This window comes from Filicampus tigris, chromosome 10 (genome assembly GCF_054856515.1).
Source record: "Filicampus tigris isolate MCC_2025a chromosome 10, RoL_Ftig_1.0, whole genome shotgun sequence".
Lineage (NCBI taxonomy): Eukaryota > Metazoa > Chordata > Actinopteri > Syngnathiformes > Syngnathidae > Filicampus > Filicampus tigris.
Window position 1 is genome coordinate 12,690,991 of NC_141226.1, and position 18,299 is coordinate 12,709,289.

General features: G+C 40.7%; 1 protein-coding gene across 4 annotated transcripts in view; it reads right to left on the reverse strand.

Annotated features, from left to right (window-relative positions):
* The window catches only part of LOC147140865 (MAM and LDL-receptor class A domain-containing protein 1), a 51,293-nt gene that overhangs the window by 2,625 nt on the left and 30,369 nt on the right, over positions 1 to 18,299 (reverse strand). For all 4 annotated transcript variants that reach the window (XM_086043061.1, XM_086043059.1, XM_086043062.1 and 1 more), the window contains 23 exons: positions 16,895 to 17,027; positions 16,740 to 16,818; positions 16,510 to 16,665; positions 15,591 to 15,716; positions 15,114 to 15,329; positions 14,906 to 15,025; positions 14,047 to 14,208; positions 13,827 to 13,918; positions 13,002 to 13,169; positions 12,213 to 12,389; positions 12,026 to 12,134; positions 10,263 to 10,385; positions 10,085 to 10,184; positions 9,776 to 9,935; positions 7,787 to 7,901; positions 7,546 to 7,689; positions 6,448 to 6,635; positions 4,501 to 4,666; positions 3,433 to 3,651; positions 3,182 to 3,360; positions 1,907 to 2,144; positions 1,676 to 1,835; positions 1,474 to 1,588 (listed from right to left, as the gene is read on the reverse strand). In XM_086043061.1, coding sequence (XP_085899187.1) covers positions 1,474 to 1,588; positions 1,676 to 1,835; positions 1,907 to 2,144; positions 3,182 to 3,360; positions 3,433 to 3,651; positions 4,501 to 4,666; positions 6,448 to 6,635; positions 7,546 to 7,689; positions 7,787 to 7,901; positions 9,776 to 9,935; positions 10,085 to 10,184; positions 10,263 to 10,385; positions 12,026 to 12,134; positions 12,213 to 12,389; positions 13,002 to 13,169; positions 13,827 to 13,918; positions 14,047 to 14,208; positions 14,906 to 15,025; positions 15,114 to 15,329; positions 15,591 to 15,716; positions 16,510 to 16,665; positions 16,740 to 16,818; positions 16,895 to 17,027 — 3,445 coding nt within the window. The remainder of the gene's footprint in view (positions 1 to 1,473; positions 1,589 to 1,675; positions 1,836 to 1,906; positions 2,145 to 3,181; positions 3,361 to 3,432; positions 3,652 to 4,500; positions 4,667 to 6,447; positions 6,636 to 7,545; positions 7,690 to 7,786; positions 7,902 to 9,775; positions 9,936 to 10,084; positions 10,185 to 10,262; positions 10,386 to 12,025; positions 12,135 to 12,212; positions 12,390 to 13,001; positions 13,170 to 13,826; positions 13,919 to 14,046; positions 14,209 to 14,905; positions 15,026 to 15,113; positions 15,330 to 15,590; positions 15,717 to 16,509; positions 16,666 to 16,739; positions 16,819 to 16,894; positions 17,028 to 18,299) is intronic.

Genomic DNA, 18,299 nt, shown 5'->3' on the forward strand with positions numbered 1-18,299 from the left:
TCTGAAAATTATTCATACAAATACAAGTTTCAAGTTTTTCAGATCCACAAATATATTTGAGATTTTCACGCGTTTTTCCGAACCACAAATATATTTGCTATTTTCACGTTTTTCAGATCCACAAAAGCACATTCGACACTACATAAACAGAACTGAATATTTAAAAATGATAAGTCATGGCACACACAACATTAAAAAAAAAGTGAAAATACCAAGTATACAGTAGTTAAGGATCTGAAAAAAATCACTATCAATATATTTGTGGATCTGCAAAACGTGAAACTCGCAAACATGTTTGTAGATGTGAAAAACACGTGAAAATCCCAAATATGATTGTACATCTGAAAAACACATGGAAATCACAGATATATTTGTCTGAAAAATTTTGAGACAAATCTCTCCCCGAATGAAACAAATGGAATTGCCATTAATCCGTTCTAAGCTCCTCCCAAAAAACTAACAGAAAAAATTGTAATGTGCAATGTTTTTAAATTTAAAAAAAACACTAGAATATTGTATTTTATAAAAATATATATACAGTAGTGATTAAATTAAATAGAACATTTTGCTATATTTTTTGCTTCAATTAAATAGAATTATGAAGGTCCGCTGATAGTGTAGTGGTACACACGCCTGAGTTGTGTGCGGGCAGCGTGGGATCGATTCCCGCTCAGTGACAGTGTCTATGTGTGCCCTGCGACTGGCTGGCGACCAGTTCGGGGTGTAGTCTGCCTTCGCCCATTGACGGCTGGGATAGGCTCCAGCAACTCCCCGCGACCCTATATAGGATAAGCGGTTTGGAAGATGACATGACATTAAATAGAATTATGCTGCTCCTTCTTGCGCCTTGGCCACATGGGGGCAATATGATACAGACACATGGCCATACATGGAGCCTGGTCAATACTCAGTAAGCAACAGTAATGTTGGTCATTTTTAGCAGAGGAAAACTTCCTGAGTATTGTTATATTATAGTTATATGTTTTGCTAAACTGTTTGTGTTCAAACAGCCATTACATAATGGATTATAACACCATGACACAGATGCTCTTAATTAGCCCGTCTAGAGTTTAGAATTTTTTGTTAGCATTAAGCTGACAGATACTTGTGCAATTGTCTTTTTTTGGTTTCCTTTCACGGTAACATTTCAACTCGAAGTGGCATCAAACAGCTTGAAGCCTCTTTTTTGAAGAATTTCTCACTATCTGCTTAACGGCTGTTTGCTGTGAAATGAGTTGAGTTCAAAGTAAAATATCGTCCGAACAACAGCTCGTGTCTTCAAAAACTAAGTCAGGGCAGTCATATCTCTAGGCGCCACTGTATTTGTTATCTTTGGTAATTGCTACATTTTTATAATAAAACCAGTAATAAATATTTCAGAAACTAACTCACAACCATTCAATGGCAAGCAAAACTTGATCCCATCAAATTTGTGTGGGGTAGTGAAGTGTAAAAAAAACATCAAATTATTACCCAGAATGGATCGTCGTGCTCAACAAACACACTGGCCTTCAGCCACTTGTCTCCCTTGTTTCCAATCTCGACCCACTTCTGAACACCCTTCCCGTTACCACTGTCATGTGTTTTTCTATAAAACAACAATTCATATCCATTACCAATAAACATAGAAACATGGTAATAGTACAGGCTGATGCTCTTCTGAATGAGTGCCTGCCTGTCATTAACGTAGACTCGAAGGGTCCCAACATCAGGACCGAACATGTGGTACCAGAACGTAAGACAGTGCCCTCTGTTGGCTGGTTGGAGCACGACACTAATTAGGAAGGAGGCGTGGCCCCACTGTCCCACAAAGCTGTCCACGTAGAGATAGTAGCCTGACGGAAGAAGATGAAATTATTAACCGGTGCTGTGTAAAAGGAACCTTACAAGTCTCCGTGTGACAAACCATGTGGCATGTTCATGGTGTGATCCACGCTGGGTCCCGAATTGGGGTTCAGGGAGGCTCCACTACCACGGAGCCAGTCATTCTGGTCCACTCCTCCGCCAACGTTGCTCCAGCTGCACATGTTGAGCTCGAAGTCGCAGACGTCACGCGGGGGACACTTGGCGTCTGACACGTAGACGTCATCAAAGGCCATGTCGCCCTCCTGGGTGGGACCGGCCTTTACGCCCTCGACCACAAGCTGAAATGTAAAGAAGGACACTAAACTCAATCATCTGGTTCCAGGGTGTTTCCATTAAGTCTGCAAACTCAAGCCAGTGAACCGATAACAAAATCATCTGAGTCGGCAATGTTGGTACGCATGTCCACTAACTTGAGTCAATGAACAGGCAGAGGTGGGCATTCTGCCACTGACGGACCGGTCTGTCAGTCCGCCACTGACGGACCGGTCTGTCAGTCCGCCACTAACGGACGTCTGTTTTGCTGACGTTAGACGATAGACGGGAAACTTAAAAACAAAAACAAAAATGGACTAAGCACAGATGGAAGTGGGTTTTCATCCGTCAGTGTAATCATCACTAACAGGGTCAAGTCCCGACGGACCTCTCGGTCCGTCACAGAGGGACACCCGTTTTGCTGACAACCGACAAAACATGCCTGCTTCTCTCGTTTGCTTGTAGGGAGTTACTTGGAGAGGAATGCATTGACTATATATGTGTGAGAGTGAGTGCTCCTGTTTTCAATAGGATCGCTGCAGGGACTGTAATGGCTGGCTCTGGCTGTTATTGGTGAAGGAGGCGGAACCAGAAGACATCACTTCACACGACAACACAAATCTACAATGTTTATTTGAGTCTTATAGTTTATGCATGTGCATCTATTTGCATATATAAACCTTTATGGTTGTGGTTTTCTCTTAAATCTCTTAAATGGTGAAATTATTTATATTCAATACTCTCTTGTATGATAGGGCTGCTCGAGTATGACAAAAATATTAATCATGATTATTTTGGTAATAAGTGAAATCATGATTATTGAAACGATCATTTATTTATTGATACGAAAAAAAAAAAACATCAAAAATATAAAGTATGAGGTGTTTATGGTGAGTTACCTCAGGGCAGTGATCCGATACAACCCAATCATCGTCAAATCAGGCCGTGTTTCCGGTGAGGGAAAGATTCCAGAAGGTACTAGCTCTATACTCCTCGTCCACCAATTTGAAATTCAACAAATATTTTTGGGGGAAAAAAAAATCTACATATATGTGTGACTCACCCTGTACGGTTGAACCCTGGGCAGAAGCGCAGCCTGGGCGAACCTCCACAGGCTGCATTGGTCTCCTGCCTGGGAGAAAATCAGTGCTCGTACCCCATCTTCGCTCTGCTGGTAAACGTTCAGTGTGCCAACACCTCTGCCATACATGTGGTACCACAGCTGGACACATGTTCCTTTTCCTAAAAGAGGGAAAATCAATTGTTGGCTAGAATACAAACTCCCTGTTTTTGAGCCAAGACTGAAGGACTCACCTGGGGGGTACACAGGTGACAACATAGCGGCAGTCTGACCAGGGCCGTCTTGGCTGGAGGAGGGCAGGTAGTAGTAGTGGCCCATGGGTGAGTTGGTGGTGTGGTCACTGTCAGGGCCCGTGTTGGGGTTTGGGGTGGCACCTGACTGCCGGGTCCAGTCGGCGTCATCGTCGCTCTGCTGTTGCCAGTTGCAGCTTCCCTTCTCGAAATCACACACATCTACAAAAGACATTTAAGTATACTTTTACTGTAATATGTGTACATGAGATAAAGTGCACGCATGGTTGTGTATGTACTTAATTGAGGACAAGTAGCATACAAAGTGGATGGATGGATGCAAGTTCATGCATGTGTATTTGCATGTAAGTTTGTGGATAGCAGTTTTTTAATTTAAGTACCGGTATATGTATATACCAGTTTTATAATAGTTTTGGATTTTTAATTATAATTAGTTTTCATTTCGCTTTGAATTTGTTTTTATTGCAGGTCTGTTAGTTTTTATTTTTTCAGCTACAACGGTGTAGCATCTGCGGGTATATTTACCTTCAAATTTTCATATTTACCGGTACCTTATTCACCCTGGGGCGCGGTTGAAATAACCTTGGCGAATAGAGTGGAGTGGTAATTACCATAATACCATACCATGATTACCAAACCTTTATAATTAATTTCAGAACTCCTGCAATCGTCTTCGTCCGCCATTACTGCTCGAAAAAAGCCCAGGATACCCCAGGAGGGCTCACGTCACGTGTATATTCTGATGCATTTCATTGGCTAAGAGACAGAGAATTGGTAAAAAAAAAAAAAAAAAAAAAATGACATCAGCGTTCCCGGCTCTAGTGGTAGAAATGCGGTAATACGATAAGAGAACGGAGATTTTGGGGTCGAGTTCGAGCTTTACTGTTCTTGGTCTCTGCTTTTGTAAAAAAAAAAAAAAAATTGTATGCTCCTTCACAGTTACTTCACTCAATTTATTGAATAACTTGACCGATGCATTCTCCACTTTAAGGCAGCAGTACGTAATTAAAAATAAATCCAAAATATTGAAGGAATTGGCAAAACCATCACCAGAGGTGGGGCATTCTCCAGGAACGAGCGAGATGTCATCGACGGCAATGTCGCCTGCTTCGCCTCCCACGCTCGCCTCCACGATCACCTGGTGGACCCGCTGCAGGGTCACGTGGCTTTGCGCCGGCCACCACTCGTCCCCTTGGTTTCCTGATTTTTGCCACACCTACAGGAAAGACAGAGGGCTGAGTCACTCCCTGCAATGAGGATGTGAGGAGAGTTTTGTGCAACACCATAGTATGCACCGAAACTGCACAGAGCACAAATCACAGCTCTTTTGTAACCTGACTGTTTCACAACCGTGATAAAAGCATATCACAGAGAAAGTCTATGGGAGAGTTCTGGACATTTCTCAATCCACACCGCAGTATACAGGGAAGTCATGCATCGCAACAAATAAAAGCTGAGATTTGTTATCTCAATGTGCAAAACCCTAATTCCAATGAAGTTGGAACATTGTGTAAAAGATAAATAAAAACAGAATATAATGATTTCAAATCAACCTACATTCAATTGAATAAACTACAAAGGCAAGATATTAACTGTTTAAACTGATCGATTTTACTTATTTATAACAAATATTCACTCATTTTGAATTTGATGCCTGCAATACATTCCAAAAATCCCGAGAGAGCGGGACATTTACCTCTGTTACATCACCCTTTTTTTTTTAAACAACACTCGTGTTTGGGAACTGTGGACACTCATTTCAGTCTTTGACGGTAGAGTTCTGTCTCATTCTTGCTTGATGTACAACTTGAGTTGCTCAACATCCCGGGTGTCAGTTGTGATATTCGTGCTTCAAAATTTGCCACACATTTCCGATGGGTGACAGGTCTGGACTGCTGGCAGGCCAGTCTAGTACTTGCGCTCTTTTACTACAAAGCTGTGCTTTTAACACTTGCAGAATGTGGCTTGACATTGTCTTGCTGAAATAAGCAGGGAAGTCACTGAAAAACACCTTGCTTGGATGGCAGCTTATGTTGCTCTAAAACCTGCATGTACCTTTGCATTTCATTCATGGTGTCTTCACAGGTATACAAGTTTCAGGGTGATGGTATATGGCTTCTTTTTCGCATTTATAGATGTAGCGACAAACTGTGTAACCTGACAATAGTTTTCTGAATAGTTCCTGAGCCCATGTTGCAATATCCTTCACACAATGATGCTGTTTTTTAATGCAGCGCCACCTGAGGGATCGAAGGTCACAGGCATTCAAGGTTGGTTTTCGGCCTTGCTGCTTTCATGCTGCTTTTTCCAGAGATTCTCTCAATATTTGATGATATCATGGACCGTTAATGATGAAATCCCTAAATTCCTTGCAATTGTACATTGAGTAACATTGTTCTTGAACTGTTGGACTATTTGCATAAGTACTTGCTCAGAAAATGGTGAATCTCACCGCATCCTTGCTCATAAACAACTGAGCCTTTCGGGGATGCTCCTTTTAAACCCAATCATGACACTCACCTGTTTCCAATTAACCGTTCAACTGTGGAGCATTCTTCAACTTTCACAGACTTTTGTTGATGCTATCCCACGTTTTTTGGAACGTGTTGCAGGCACCCAATTGAAAATGAGAGACTATTTAAAAAAAAACCAAGTATGTTCCATCAGTTTGAACATGAAATATATTTTTGTAGTGTATTGAATTGAATATAGACTGAAAATTATTTATTATCATGCAAATAATTGTATTATGTTTTTATTTACATTTTACACAATATCCCACCTTTTTTGGAATTGGGCGATAAAACATATCGCCCATCCATTCATTTTCTCTAGCATTTGTCCCCGTTAAGGTCCCCGGTGAGCTGGAGCCTATCCCAGAGGAAACCCACGCATGCACGGGGAGAACATGCAAATTCAAACCCCAAACCTCAAAACTGTGAGGCAGCAATTTAGAAAATATCAAATTACAAACACGTCAATGTCTATGTGTTTTACCAGTGTTTTTTCCATTGATTCAGCTGTCAGTAGGAACACTTGCAAAGAACCGACTGTGGCTCCAAACATGTGGTACCAGAACATGAGACAGTATCCCTGTTGAACTGCAGGTGGTAGCAGTGCAGACTTCAGCTGGGCAACATTACTCTTTGCACTTGGAAGGGAGCTCTCTGTGTAGATGTAGTTTCCTGTGGTAAAACAACAACAATGAAGTGTATATGAAATCTACACAGTATTAAATTGTATGCCCCATGCCTATCATAGATGGTGTTTCTTCCATTATACCCAAGGCTGCAAGGTTTTATAGCAGGTGTGGGTATGGCCCGTGGGCCATATACAGCGCCGTATTGTCAAACATACATCGCAATTATCTATGAACTCCGTTTCTTTGTTTAAACATGTTCGTGCTGTTAAGTGACCCAAGATTTTTGAAAATATCCGTAACAATCAGTATTACGGGTGTAATGAGTTAGCGTTCAGTGATTTCCCTAACAAAATACTGACAATCCCTAACAGTTGGCAGCTCTTCATTTATATTATCAAGAGTCTTAGAAGATTTGTTGAATTGAGTTATCTGTTTTCCTCTAAAATTGTTTGATCAAAATGTATTTAATAATTTTTATTTGTCATGTCATGTCATCTTCCAAACCGCTTATCCTATACAGGGTCGCGGGGAGTTGCTGGAGCCTATCCCAGCCGTCAATGGCCGAAGGCAGACTACACCCCGAACTGGTCGCCAGCCAGTCGCAGGGCACAAATTTTTATTTGTATCTAACTAAATAATTGGTTAATTAAAGTAAAAATTGAAAATGGTCAAATAAAAGAAAACATACCGTACATTTAATTTGAAAATATTTGTATTTAATTAAATAATTGTTTAATCAACTATAATTTATTTACTTATAAAAAATAACATGTAAACCATGGGAATTGATTACTTTATTACTAAATACAATTTCACATATTTTATATAAACTTTTTGGAGGGGGAACTTCACATCCATATGATCTGGCCTTTCAGTCCCTTTTTAAAAAAATGTAAATACAGCCCTTGAGCACAAAATGCTTGTCCAACACTGTTTTATAGTGTCAAAATAACCTTTTCCCGTAGTGTGGTCCCCCACAGGCCCGGTGTTGGGTGTATCGGTTGGACCCGACCCAATGAGCCAGTCCAGCTGGTCATTGGCCGCCTGCGTCCAAACGCAAAGGCCGTCTTCAAAAGTGCAACCGGAAGTGGAGAGGGCTGAGGAGGAGGTGGCAAAAAAACACAAAAAAACATGAGTTAAGAATCCACCTGCGTGTTTCAAGATGTGGACTCACAGGTCCCAAATGTCATTCACCTGGGGGATGGAAGGATTGGTTGCAGTTGAGAAGAAAGATATCGTCCACAGCAACAATGCAAGCATCAGTGTCAGCATCTTCCTGAGTGCCATTATTCCAGCTACTAAATATAACCTGAGAAAAAGTGATGATTTATATTATTATATTGACTTGATTTGAGGGTTGCATATTAAACTGTATCTTGTAATTCATAGAAGAATGGAAAATTGTTCACAAATGTTCACAAATGTTCACATTTTGGAAGCCACAATTTGACTTCTTTCACTATCAAGTATCAAAATGACTTTACATGATATAAGCTGGTTTTAATGTAAAATACACTTACCAGACACGAAATTGAGGGTCAGAGAAACAAAGGCTAGGTTCACACTGCAGGGAAACGCGACCCAGATCTGATTTTTCTGCCCGTATGCGACCTGTATCTGCTAACTTTTTATGACAGTCTAAACGGCTCAATTAGGATTTTTTCAAATCCAACCTTTCATATGTGGTTCTAGATTGGATACATATCCGATTTCTTTGTAATGCGACCGCAATCTGAACAGCCAGGTCGCATACATCGTCCATGGCGTCATCATGCGCTCTGCACAGGTGGGGACACAGATTGCTTGATTGTCCGTGATCTGCAAAGTTGTTTTGAGTAACGGTATTGGTTTTAAATTTAACTTTAATGTAATCCCACTTGAAACATGAATCATAAAGTGCACATTTGAATTGTGGTGATAGTAGCCACGTAGACACCAATGACGTGACATCATCTTTAGTGACGTCTCCATGAAATGAGATCGAAAAGCCTTGCCTCATTTCCCCAAAATACTGTATTTCTACCTCCTTCCGAATCACTCCTCTGTAGATATGAGATAATAAAAATATAGGTCCGTGGTCCCTACACATTGGACCACTTTACTTCCGTAAATGCTACGCTGTGTGTGACATCGTCTCTTTTTCTGTGCATTCGTCAGATGTAATGTGAACGCTTACACACACCCACCCACCCACAAAATCGGATTTCACCGATAAATCCGAATTGAAGATTAAGACCTGCAGTGTGAGCCTAGCCTTAATCACGCTACACTGCATCATAGTGGGGGTTGTACCTAATATTTTGGTTACCTTATTCATCTCCACAAGAGGGGCAAATAACAGGAGAAGCTCACTGACGACGCGAATTACAATCAGAACAAAATACAATTTGTTAAACTAATAAATAATAAGTGACAAAGAGAACATCATTTTAAAAATAATTTTTCATTGAATAAATTAATGTAAAAATATATATTTATAAATTATGTATTGGCACTCATTATTGGTGGATGTATTACATGAATCACAATTACATTCAATTAATGATGAAAATAATCCAAGCCAAATGTTTTTTAATTGTTCAATCAATTTAAACAATAATGCAACTTATTTTTAAAAATGTATTTTATTGTAATTGCTTTCTGAAAAACAACCCCATTCATTATTCTCGTATTTTATAATTATATTAATTAATCTGTGGGCGGCACGGTGCACATCGGCCTCACAGTACAGAGATCAATTGGCTGGCAACCAGTTCAGGGTGTACCCCGCCTACTGCCCGAAGACAGCTGGGATAGGCGACCCCCATGAGGATAAATGATTAAGATGATGGATGGATGAATGAATTGATCTGATTAAATTATAGCTAAAGGTAAATAATACAATATCAATATATAATTTGTTTTGATTAATATCTTATTGCTTTTTAAAAGTGTCTGTGTAACTAAAAAAGCGCTATGTAAAATCAATGTATTCCTATTATTATTATTATCTTGTTACAGATCTCTAGTTTGTATTGGAGCTTGTTTGATTGTGCGGGTGTAACTTTTGTTATGCTGGTGATGTCTTTTAAATGTGTGCTGTAAATTCGATAATTAATTGCGTAAATGCCGTATTTATGCTTCACAATATATGAACGCAGCATAAAATGGGAAGACAAGAAGTCATGTTCATGGGTTGAGCACCTCATAAGGTTGCAGGTGAGGCCCAAGGGGCAGAGATTCGGGCGTCCAGTGGTTGCGGGTGTTGTGGCTGCGTGACCACAGGATTGCTTCACTTCCACCGGCTTGCCACGTCAGCACTGTGAGCGAGCCAGCACACTCTGCGCTGATGTGGAAGTGAAACCTGCGTGGAGGAACGAAGGAAGGAAGAAGTTAGAGTGCTGGATTTGTGAAGGTAGCTGAAGGGGGGGTTGAGCAACTCGCCGTGGCGGAATATGTTGAGCTGTGTGTCACACAAACATTTAACAACAACATGGATGACAGTGAACGTACAGAATCTGGCAGTAGGGTGACGAGGGTGGGAGACGGGGGCTCTGAAGTCGGGCCTCGCTTGGCGCTGACGCCTGACTTGAGTTGACGCTCATGTAGAAGCCTGAGAAGCCAGAAAAACACTGTCAGCCTCTGACTCAGTGCATGTGAGCTCACAAGTTGTCTCTTAATTCCCCTCCACCTGTGTGAGTGGTGTGATCGGTGGGCGGCCAAGTGCCGTCGCCGGCCTTCTGCCGATGCCACCTCCTCTGCCCTTGGCCGGGGTCGGTCCAGCCGCACTGATCCCTCTCGAACGTGCACGGACCTGCAATGTGCGAGGGCTGAGTGTGAGCAAGCATGCCGGGAACACAAGGAGGACGTGCACCTGAGTCGTGCTTTTTGAGAACAACAGCAAACAAAAGTCAAAGCTCGACAACAACAACGCAGCTGCTGTTTCCCGTTGAACAAGGCGCAGCAGCCAACTGTGATTCACTTGATGTCTCATTACCCATACTGTACCGACAGTTGGCCATTTGAGCATTTTCCCTCCCTTTTCATCAAGGTCAGCATAAGACAGATTTTTGAATGTCTCAAATTATTATTGTCCTGAGCCAATATCCTGTGGTGTGTATTGTGTTAAAAGTGATTTTGCCAAAATTCAAGGTGTCTTGATGGAGGTTGTCACTCTAGCACAGGTGCCCCCAAGGACCGCTTCAGTAGCCTGCAGGCCTCTGTTAAAAATAGCTTACTGTTTTGTTATTGTATTACAACTCATTTAAAGAAAAGATCAATTTATCAGAAAGCCCAATCAAATATTTGTTGTTGCTATTCTTTCAAATCACACTCACACGCCATAGCAAAAATTGGAGAGAAAGTGCTAGCATAGGTCAAAGGTCAGCATTGTAGCTCATTATCAAATAATAGCGTTCATAGAGAAAAGCTAGTGGGAGAAACAATGGTGAGATTGTTCACCCCCAAATACTTTGTATTTAAGAAGCGCGTATCAAACTGGTAGCCCATTGCATTAATCAATAACCAAGAATTAGCTCTCAGTTTCAAAAAGGTTGGTGAATCCTGGTCTAGCGGGATAATTTCTCATCCCAAATATTCATACATTCTTCTCCAAAAGTATTGCAATAGTGAATCAACTTTCTTTATTTTAGTTGCTATTTTTGCTCCAGTCTTAAACCGAATAGAGCGTACATACCTGCTACAAAGGAGGATGAATATCTAATATTTTTGTCATCAACATTCCTGGACATTTGCCTCAATTTTCAAGTGATTAGCTTTAGAAAGGTCCATATGATAAAACTCAAAGTCTCTCACTCTATTTCAACAGTGAGGGCAGTTCCTTTATTTCTGCAGTTTTTTTTTCTTTTGCAATCTCCAGAGTTAAACCCAATAGAGTATGCAGTTTATATGCGAAAGAAGAAACTGAGGGAGTAACCTATCTTCTCAGTCAGGGGTCAACAACCTTTTTGAAACAGAGAGCTTATTGGCTACTGATAATGTGAGGGGCTACCAGTCTGATACACACTTCTGAAATAACACATTTTCTGAAATTATTGTTACTAATGTTTTCTACTTCTAGAAAATCACAATTTCTCATCACTGGTAAGCTATTTTTAGAACATGCCCAAGGGCCACTCATGTGCTCCTTGTGGGACCAGCACATTGGTGAACCTTGTACTAAATCATATATCCAGATGTAAACACGTGGAAGTAAAATCTGAACTGTTGATCTCTTGTCTCATTTTCAACTATTCAATGTCAAACCCAAATGTTTTCAATCAACAGCAGAAATAAAAGAATAGGCCTCATTGCACCATCACTTTTGAAGGGGAGTATATATATGTGTTTGAATGAAAAAACAAAGTAAGTCCCTGAATGAAAATCAACTTCTCAATCATGTTGTGACATTGTATTTCCCGATTAAAAAACAAATAAATAGTGAATAAAGCCTACCGCAGCTATCCTCATCCTCCCCCTGGGGGCAGTCAGGATGATAATTACACACTAATGTTGAAATAATGCACATTTCCCCTGCTGACCGCCAACAAAAGAACTCATCATCCTGCAATAAAACAGAAGCACAAATACATTTACACACATTGCATACTTTGTCTTGTCATAGCCATTAGATATAGCCTACCTGACATGGGCTGGTGGGTGCAGAGGAGGTTCCAATTGTGGTGGGGGAGGCCGAAGTGGGCGACGTGTCAGGCAGTGGGCTGTTGCCAGGGTCGAAGGTACAATCCTTGGAGAAGGACACGTCATCCAGGGCAACGTGTCCTCTGTCACCAGTGCCTCGCTCATACCTGAAAACAATCTTAGGGAGGAACATCACATTTATTTTCACATTTAATCCTTCACTAAGTAAGCAGCTCTGAAAGTTTAGCTCTCTAAAGTTTTCAAACTGAGCTCTTTTTCCAGTTCAATGGTCATCAAAATAACTCTTTGCCATCAATGGTACACTTAGGTATTGGCGAAGAGTAAAAAAAGACAAAAAAAACCATTGTAGGACATAAATGTACGTACGGTCATCACTTGAGTGCCTTTTTGTGCTGCTAAGGGACATATTAAAAATTACGCTGCGTCTTGAGATACGAGTTTAATTCATTCTGTGACCACGCTTGTAGCTCCAAACACTTTTATCTCAAATAATTTCCCCGTTGAAGTGAACGAGAATGCGATTAAGCCGTTCCAGCTTGTGCACGTGTACCTAATAAATGGTTTGGTGATTGTAAATACGGCAGCCTTTATCACTTTAATTAACATACTGTAGATGAGCAGCTTGTTGGCCCAAGAATAAAATGCATATGCGCAGTATATTATTTTAAATACCAAGGCAAGAGAAGTGGACATGAGAAATGTCAACACTAATATCAGATGTGCTAATGTGTACATTCAGATATTATGAGTTGGCTTCTGGTACACTCACCTTGGACTTAACAGGGGAGGAGAAGGTGACGTGTGCCCTCTGCCAGTTGTAATTGTGCGTGTGCATCCTGAGCCACAGCACGGTGTCGTCGGTTCCGGAGCGAAACGTCCTGGAATGCGCTAAGAGTTTTCCTGTGGTATCTTGCAGGCTGTAGTAGAAGAATCTGATCTATATGGACAAACATTCATGCATAATTCACATTATTACCGCTTAAGGTAGAGTTCCAAACACAGAAGAAAGGCAACAGAAAGTTATAAAATTTGACTCATACTGTATACTCTATAGGATATAATGCAAAGTGAATTAATTTGTCATCACAAAACCTTTATTAACTGTGCAGATACATTATCAAGTGACTCATACACAGATTTTAACCACTGTATAATAAAACAAAAAGGGGAAACTACTCATCTGTTGAAGATGCACTAGCCAGTATACTTCCTGCTACATTGTATTTAAATTAGCGTATGCTTGATAGAGTTCATTTGTGTATGTAATTACCTATATATTCAATTGATAGTTTCACTCACTTTGTCATAAATTACAGAGACACTTTTCTATGTCAAAGTAAGTAGCATTGCCGGTTCAATTGTTATCATCAGACCTTTCCTCTTTGTCATCACCGGTAGTATCGCTCTTGCTGGTGGACTTAATCCATCAGATACTCACAAAGCGGAAGACTCAGAAGACTTGCTGACTTTTACTGTATACAGCATTATGATTTGTTTTTTCAGATAACTCACATTCATGTGTTGTAGACTATTTCATTTGACTCAAGTTTCCTGCATTGCCACAAAACAGAACATGAATTCCAATCAAACCCACCGTGCAGTTTGAGCTAGGAAGTAACGTTTTGGAGAGAATCTCCAATATCTGCCCCCTGTCAGTGAGGTGAGTCCCTGGAGTTATATAGTGCCCTGAGAAAATAACATTCGACACATCACAGAAGAATCACAAAAGATCTGGAAGTTGGTTGGCAACAAACCCATTTCATGACTTGGATGTCAACAAAACAGGTTTAATGTGTTGCATTTTCTTCAGTCACCCGCAGCATTGTTGAGGGTGTGATCCCGGGGGGGGCCGTCATCAGGCCAGGCGTCTTGTCCTTTTCGTCTGGTCCATCTGGCTCCGGGTTCGTTCAAGTGGCTTTCAGCCCAAGAACACAGGCCTTTTTCAAAGCTGCAGCGCTCTTTCACACCTTGTTGCTCTATAGTTAATCATCAGGGACACAGGATAAAAGTGCTTGTGATTGACAAACATGGACAGAAAAGTCAACCATGTAAAGGAGCTGTTATGCAGTATATTGTTCTTTAATCTCTGCATTGAAATAAGGACTCCATATTTGTAGACAGCACATGTGCGCTTGAACATAAATATTGGCACATCTTGATTTCTATGCTGGTGCAAATTCGGGAATTTGGCAGATAACTTTGCCCATGCTCGGCATTTTGAGGGACATCATGCCCCTGCGATTTTGGTGAATGTGATCTACAGTTGATACAGGCAGACATATTCTGAGCACCGCTGATGTGTGGTTGATGTCATCATATTTAATTAATTAATAAATATGTCAACAACGTGCATCAAACGCTCTGAATCGCTGTAGAAATTGATTCATAGAACAAATTATCGTAATAAGTCAAATAAAATAAGTAAAAGCCCTGCCACAGTTTGGCCTTAGCCACAGGTTCTTCTACTCAAGCGGCAGGTAAATGAGCTCAGTTGATTAGAAGCAACTGTGGCTCAAGCCAAACTGTGGCAGGGCTTTTACTTTCTGGAACTGAATTTCCTATCTCTGATCTGAAATAATCTTTTCACATTGAATTGAATGAAAATTCCATTAATTTCTTTCAGCCCTCCTGAAACGTTTTGTCAGTCAATGACAAGCATTTGTGACCTCTCACCACAATTGCGCTCATCAGTCCAATCGCCACAGTCATCTGTGAAGTCACACACTTGGTTCTTCTCCACACATGCGTTATTACTGCAAGTAAACATATTGTCGGGGCATATAGGTTGGGGTTCTGGAAGAGAGAAAAAAACAAAAACCCAAGAACAGTGACCATCTTGCTTCCAAAGCAGACTGAGCGTCAGTACCGTCTCTCCTACTACCTGGCAATTTGCAGCTGGTGAAGTTAACGTCATCAACAGCAATGTGGCCCAGCCTGTTGAATGCGCGCGTGGCTTCAAAGAAGACAGTGAAATCCTGACGCCTTCTACCGAGCGACACCTCGCCGTGTTTCCATACATCGTCACCGCCACCTGACTGCCACCATAGTACAGTGCTGCGAGAGCTCTCACCGAGCAGCACCTTCAACTCGTTCATGTCTGCAACAGTATGCACAGGTTGGACCGATTTTATTCTTAAACAGGGCAAGGTTGAACTAGAAGAGGCATACGGAATGCACTTTACAAAGTCTAAGAGGATTTGTTTTTGGCCTGTGCACATTACATTTACAGTTTAGTTGTTATCAACACGAAAATCAGAGAGCTGTCTGTGGGTTAAAAACAAGCAATTGTGAAGTTAAGAGAAAACTTGTCAACTCGATGAATTAAATATTCATGGTAGTACACCTCACTCTAACACACCTTCTCCATACATGTTGTAATAGAAGTGGAGCGTGCAGGCAATGCTGGCCTGTTTCATGATGGGACTCTGCAAGGCAGCAGGGCTCACATGATCCCCGTTGTTGGGGGTCACCGCCACATACCAGCCTGGAAGATACAAGATTTGAAGTCAGCAAGGCCAGGCTACTGTGGCAGGGGTTAAAAGAGACATCCATATCTTCATTTTCTAAAGCGCTTGACCTCCTTCAGGTCACTGGTGAGCTACAGTCTAATAAATTATTGTAGGCCACTAATATACAAACAACCATTTACACTCAAATTCACACCTATGGACAATATAAGTGAACCAACAGTAAGTGAACCCTATATGCATATTTTTGTAACGTGGCAGAAAGCCAGATTGCACGAAAAAAACTCATACAAGCACGGGAAGAATGTGCAACCTCTACAAGAGCCGAGCTTCAAACCCATTACCGACAAGGAAAACTTGCTAACCACTATGCTGTTGAACTCAATAAAGGACAGGTCATGCATTTTAAAAATCTGTTCTGAATGCTATCGTCGAAATATCACAATGCTCACGAATTACACACACTTTTTTTCATTTCAAAGTACAAAACAGCACCGCATCTTCTGTGTCATGGCTGAACAAACTCACTGAGTTTGGGCGCAGAAGATTATAAATGATTCCCCCCACCTCTGTTACGCCATTATCTGGCAAAATTTAGAATAGCTCACTCACTTACACATTTCATAAAATAGTCAGCTCACAAAAGGTTAAATTGGTATTTGTTGGTATTTTCCTTTATACTTCCCTTTTTTGCATTAATGGACTCCTAGGCACCACCCCCAATGACAAACCAGTGTGTCCTTAAATATACAATACTGCACTTATTAGTATGCACAATAACAGAAGGACAGTTTGAGTGCATGGCCTCACCAAGCACCGTTCCCAGTGTGTGGTCAACAGACGGTCCAGTGTTCCCAGTAGCGTTCCTTCCTCTTTCCCACTGACCCTGGCCGACGCTGATGTCTTCCCAGTCACACGTGTTGTTTTCAAATGTGCAGCCCACAAACGTCGAAATCGTTTCATTCACTGCAAGAACGTTAGCTTTCCTTTAAATATATATTGTGACGTACTGTAGTAGATAAACACAACCAAGTGAGTACCTTGACAAGGACCGGTTGTTAGACTGATGTCATCGATGGCAATGAAGCCTCCTTTCTTTGTCTGTGCTTCTATCTGCAACTAAACATAATGCGACAGCTCATTTGCAGCGTTGTTTCCAAACATAATTAGTTCAGCTATTAAATGTCTAGGCTACCTGGAAAGGTTTTATCTGCTGTAAACTTTGAGAGAAGCTCTTCCAACGGTGTCCAGTGCTGCTGTTTCTCTGGAACATCACCTCGTCCTCCAACGTGTCTGAGTGAACGAGCACGCGCAAGGTCCCGGACTCGCTGCGTTAAGATTGTTTTAGAAAATAGAGCTGTTGTATCAGTCTTGGAAACATTCATATGTTTATAAACAATTGGTTACATTTTCAATACTTGTCCAGACCTGGAAAAGTATTAAATCAAATTCCATACTTGTGTAGGAACCCTGCTTTCAATAAACATGCTGTCATATGGCTGATTCTTTGCTTTGACTTTAGAGCGCACACTTGAGAGATGACCGCTGTATGGTGGATGCAAACTTAACACAATTCAATAAATAATAATAATAATAAACTGTACTTTTGGCAAATAGTGAACACTTGTCCAAAATTATGACATTTAATTAAGTCCTGACTGTATGTTTTATAAAATGTGTGTACAATATTATGGAGTGAAGTTTTTCCTCATTATAATAATTTTTTTTTTAAATTTGTCTGCTTTTTGGGGCAGGCTGGAACAAATTACAGGCATTTCCAGTCATTTCAAAGGAAAAAGATCATTTAAGATACAAGTGTTTTGAGTCACTACCGTGGTCTCAGAACAAATTAAACTTGTATCTCAAGGCACCACTGTATTTATATCACTGTATTTATATATATATATATATATATATATATATATATATATATATATTTTTTTTTTTTAAAGAGGAAGTCAACCCAAAACTTTGCTTTACAAGAAAATGTTCTCTGCAGCCCCTATCGTCAAAACATGGCACTCGGATTTAATATTGCATTTGTGGAATATGAGTTAAGCAGTAAAATGTACGCGTTATTATCTTAGGGGGAAGCCATTTTGCCACTTGTTGTAGAGTGAAAATGACATCACAGTTGCTCAGGGCTCCGGTAACAACCAATCATGCTTCAGCACTGCGCAACGCTGATGTCATTTTCAGTCGACAGAAAGTGGCAAAATGGTCGCCTTCTGAGATGGCTAAAAACGGGTTGCTGCTTAACTCATATTTCACAAACGCAACATTAATCAGAATGGTTTAGACTAGTGAAGGCGCCTAGAAAATATTATTGTCAAGAAAAATTGGGGATTGACTTCACCTTTAAAGAAATGTTTTGAAAAAATAATTCAAATGTAATAATCATATCTAATTGTTATGATTTCTGTTTGACAAAATGTAAATTACTTTTTAGTGTGGGGGGGCTGCACGCATGTGTCTGGGGGCAGGGGTGTCAGTATGTACAAGTTTGTTTTCCGTGTACCGAACTCTGACCCAGAGTATGTGTTGTTTTGCACCAAGTGAAGCAGGTGATTTTGCACACAGTTTGAGGAAGTCCACGAGGA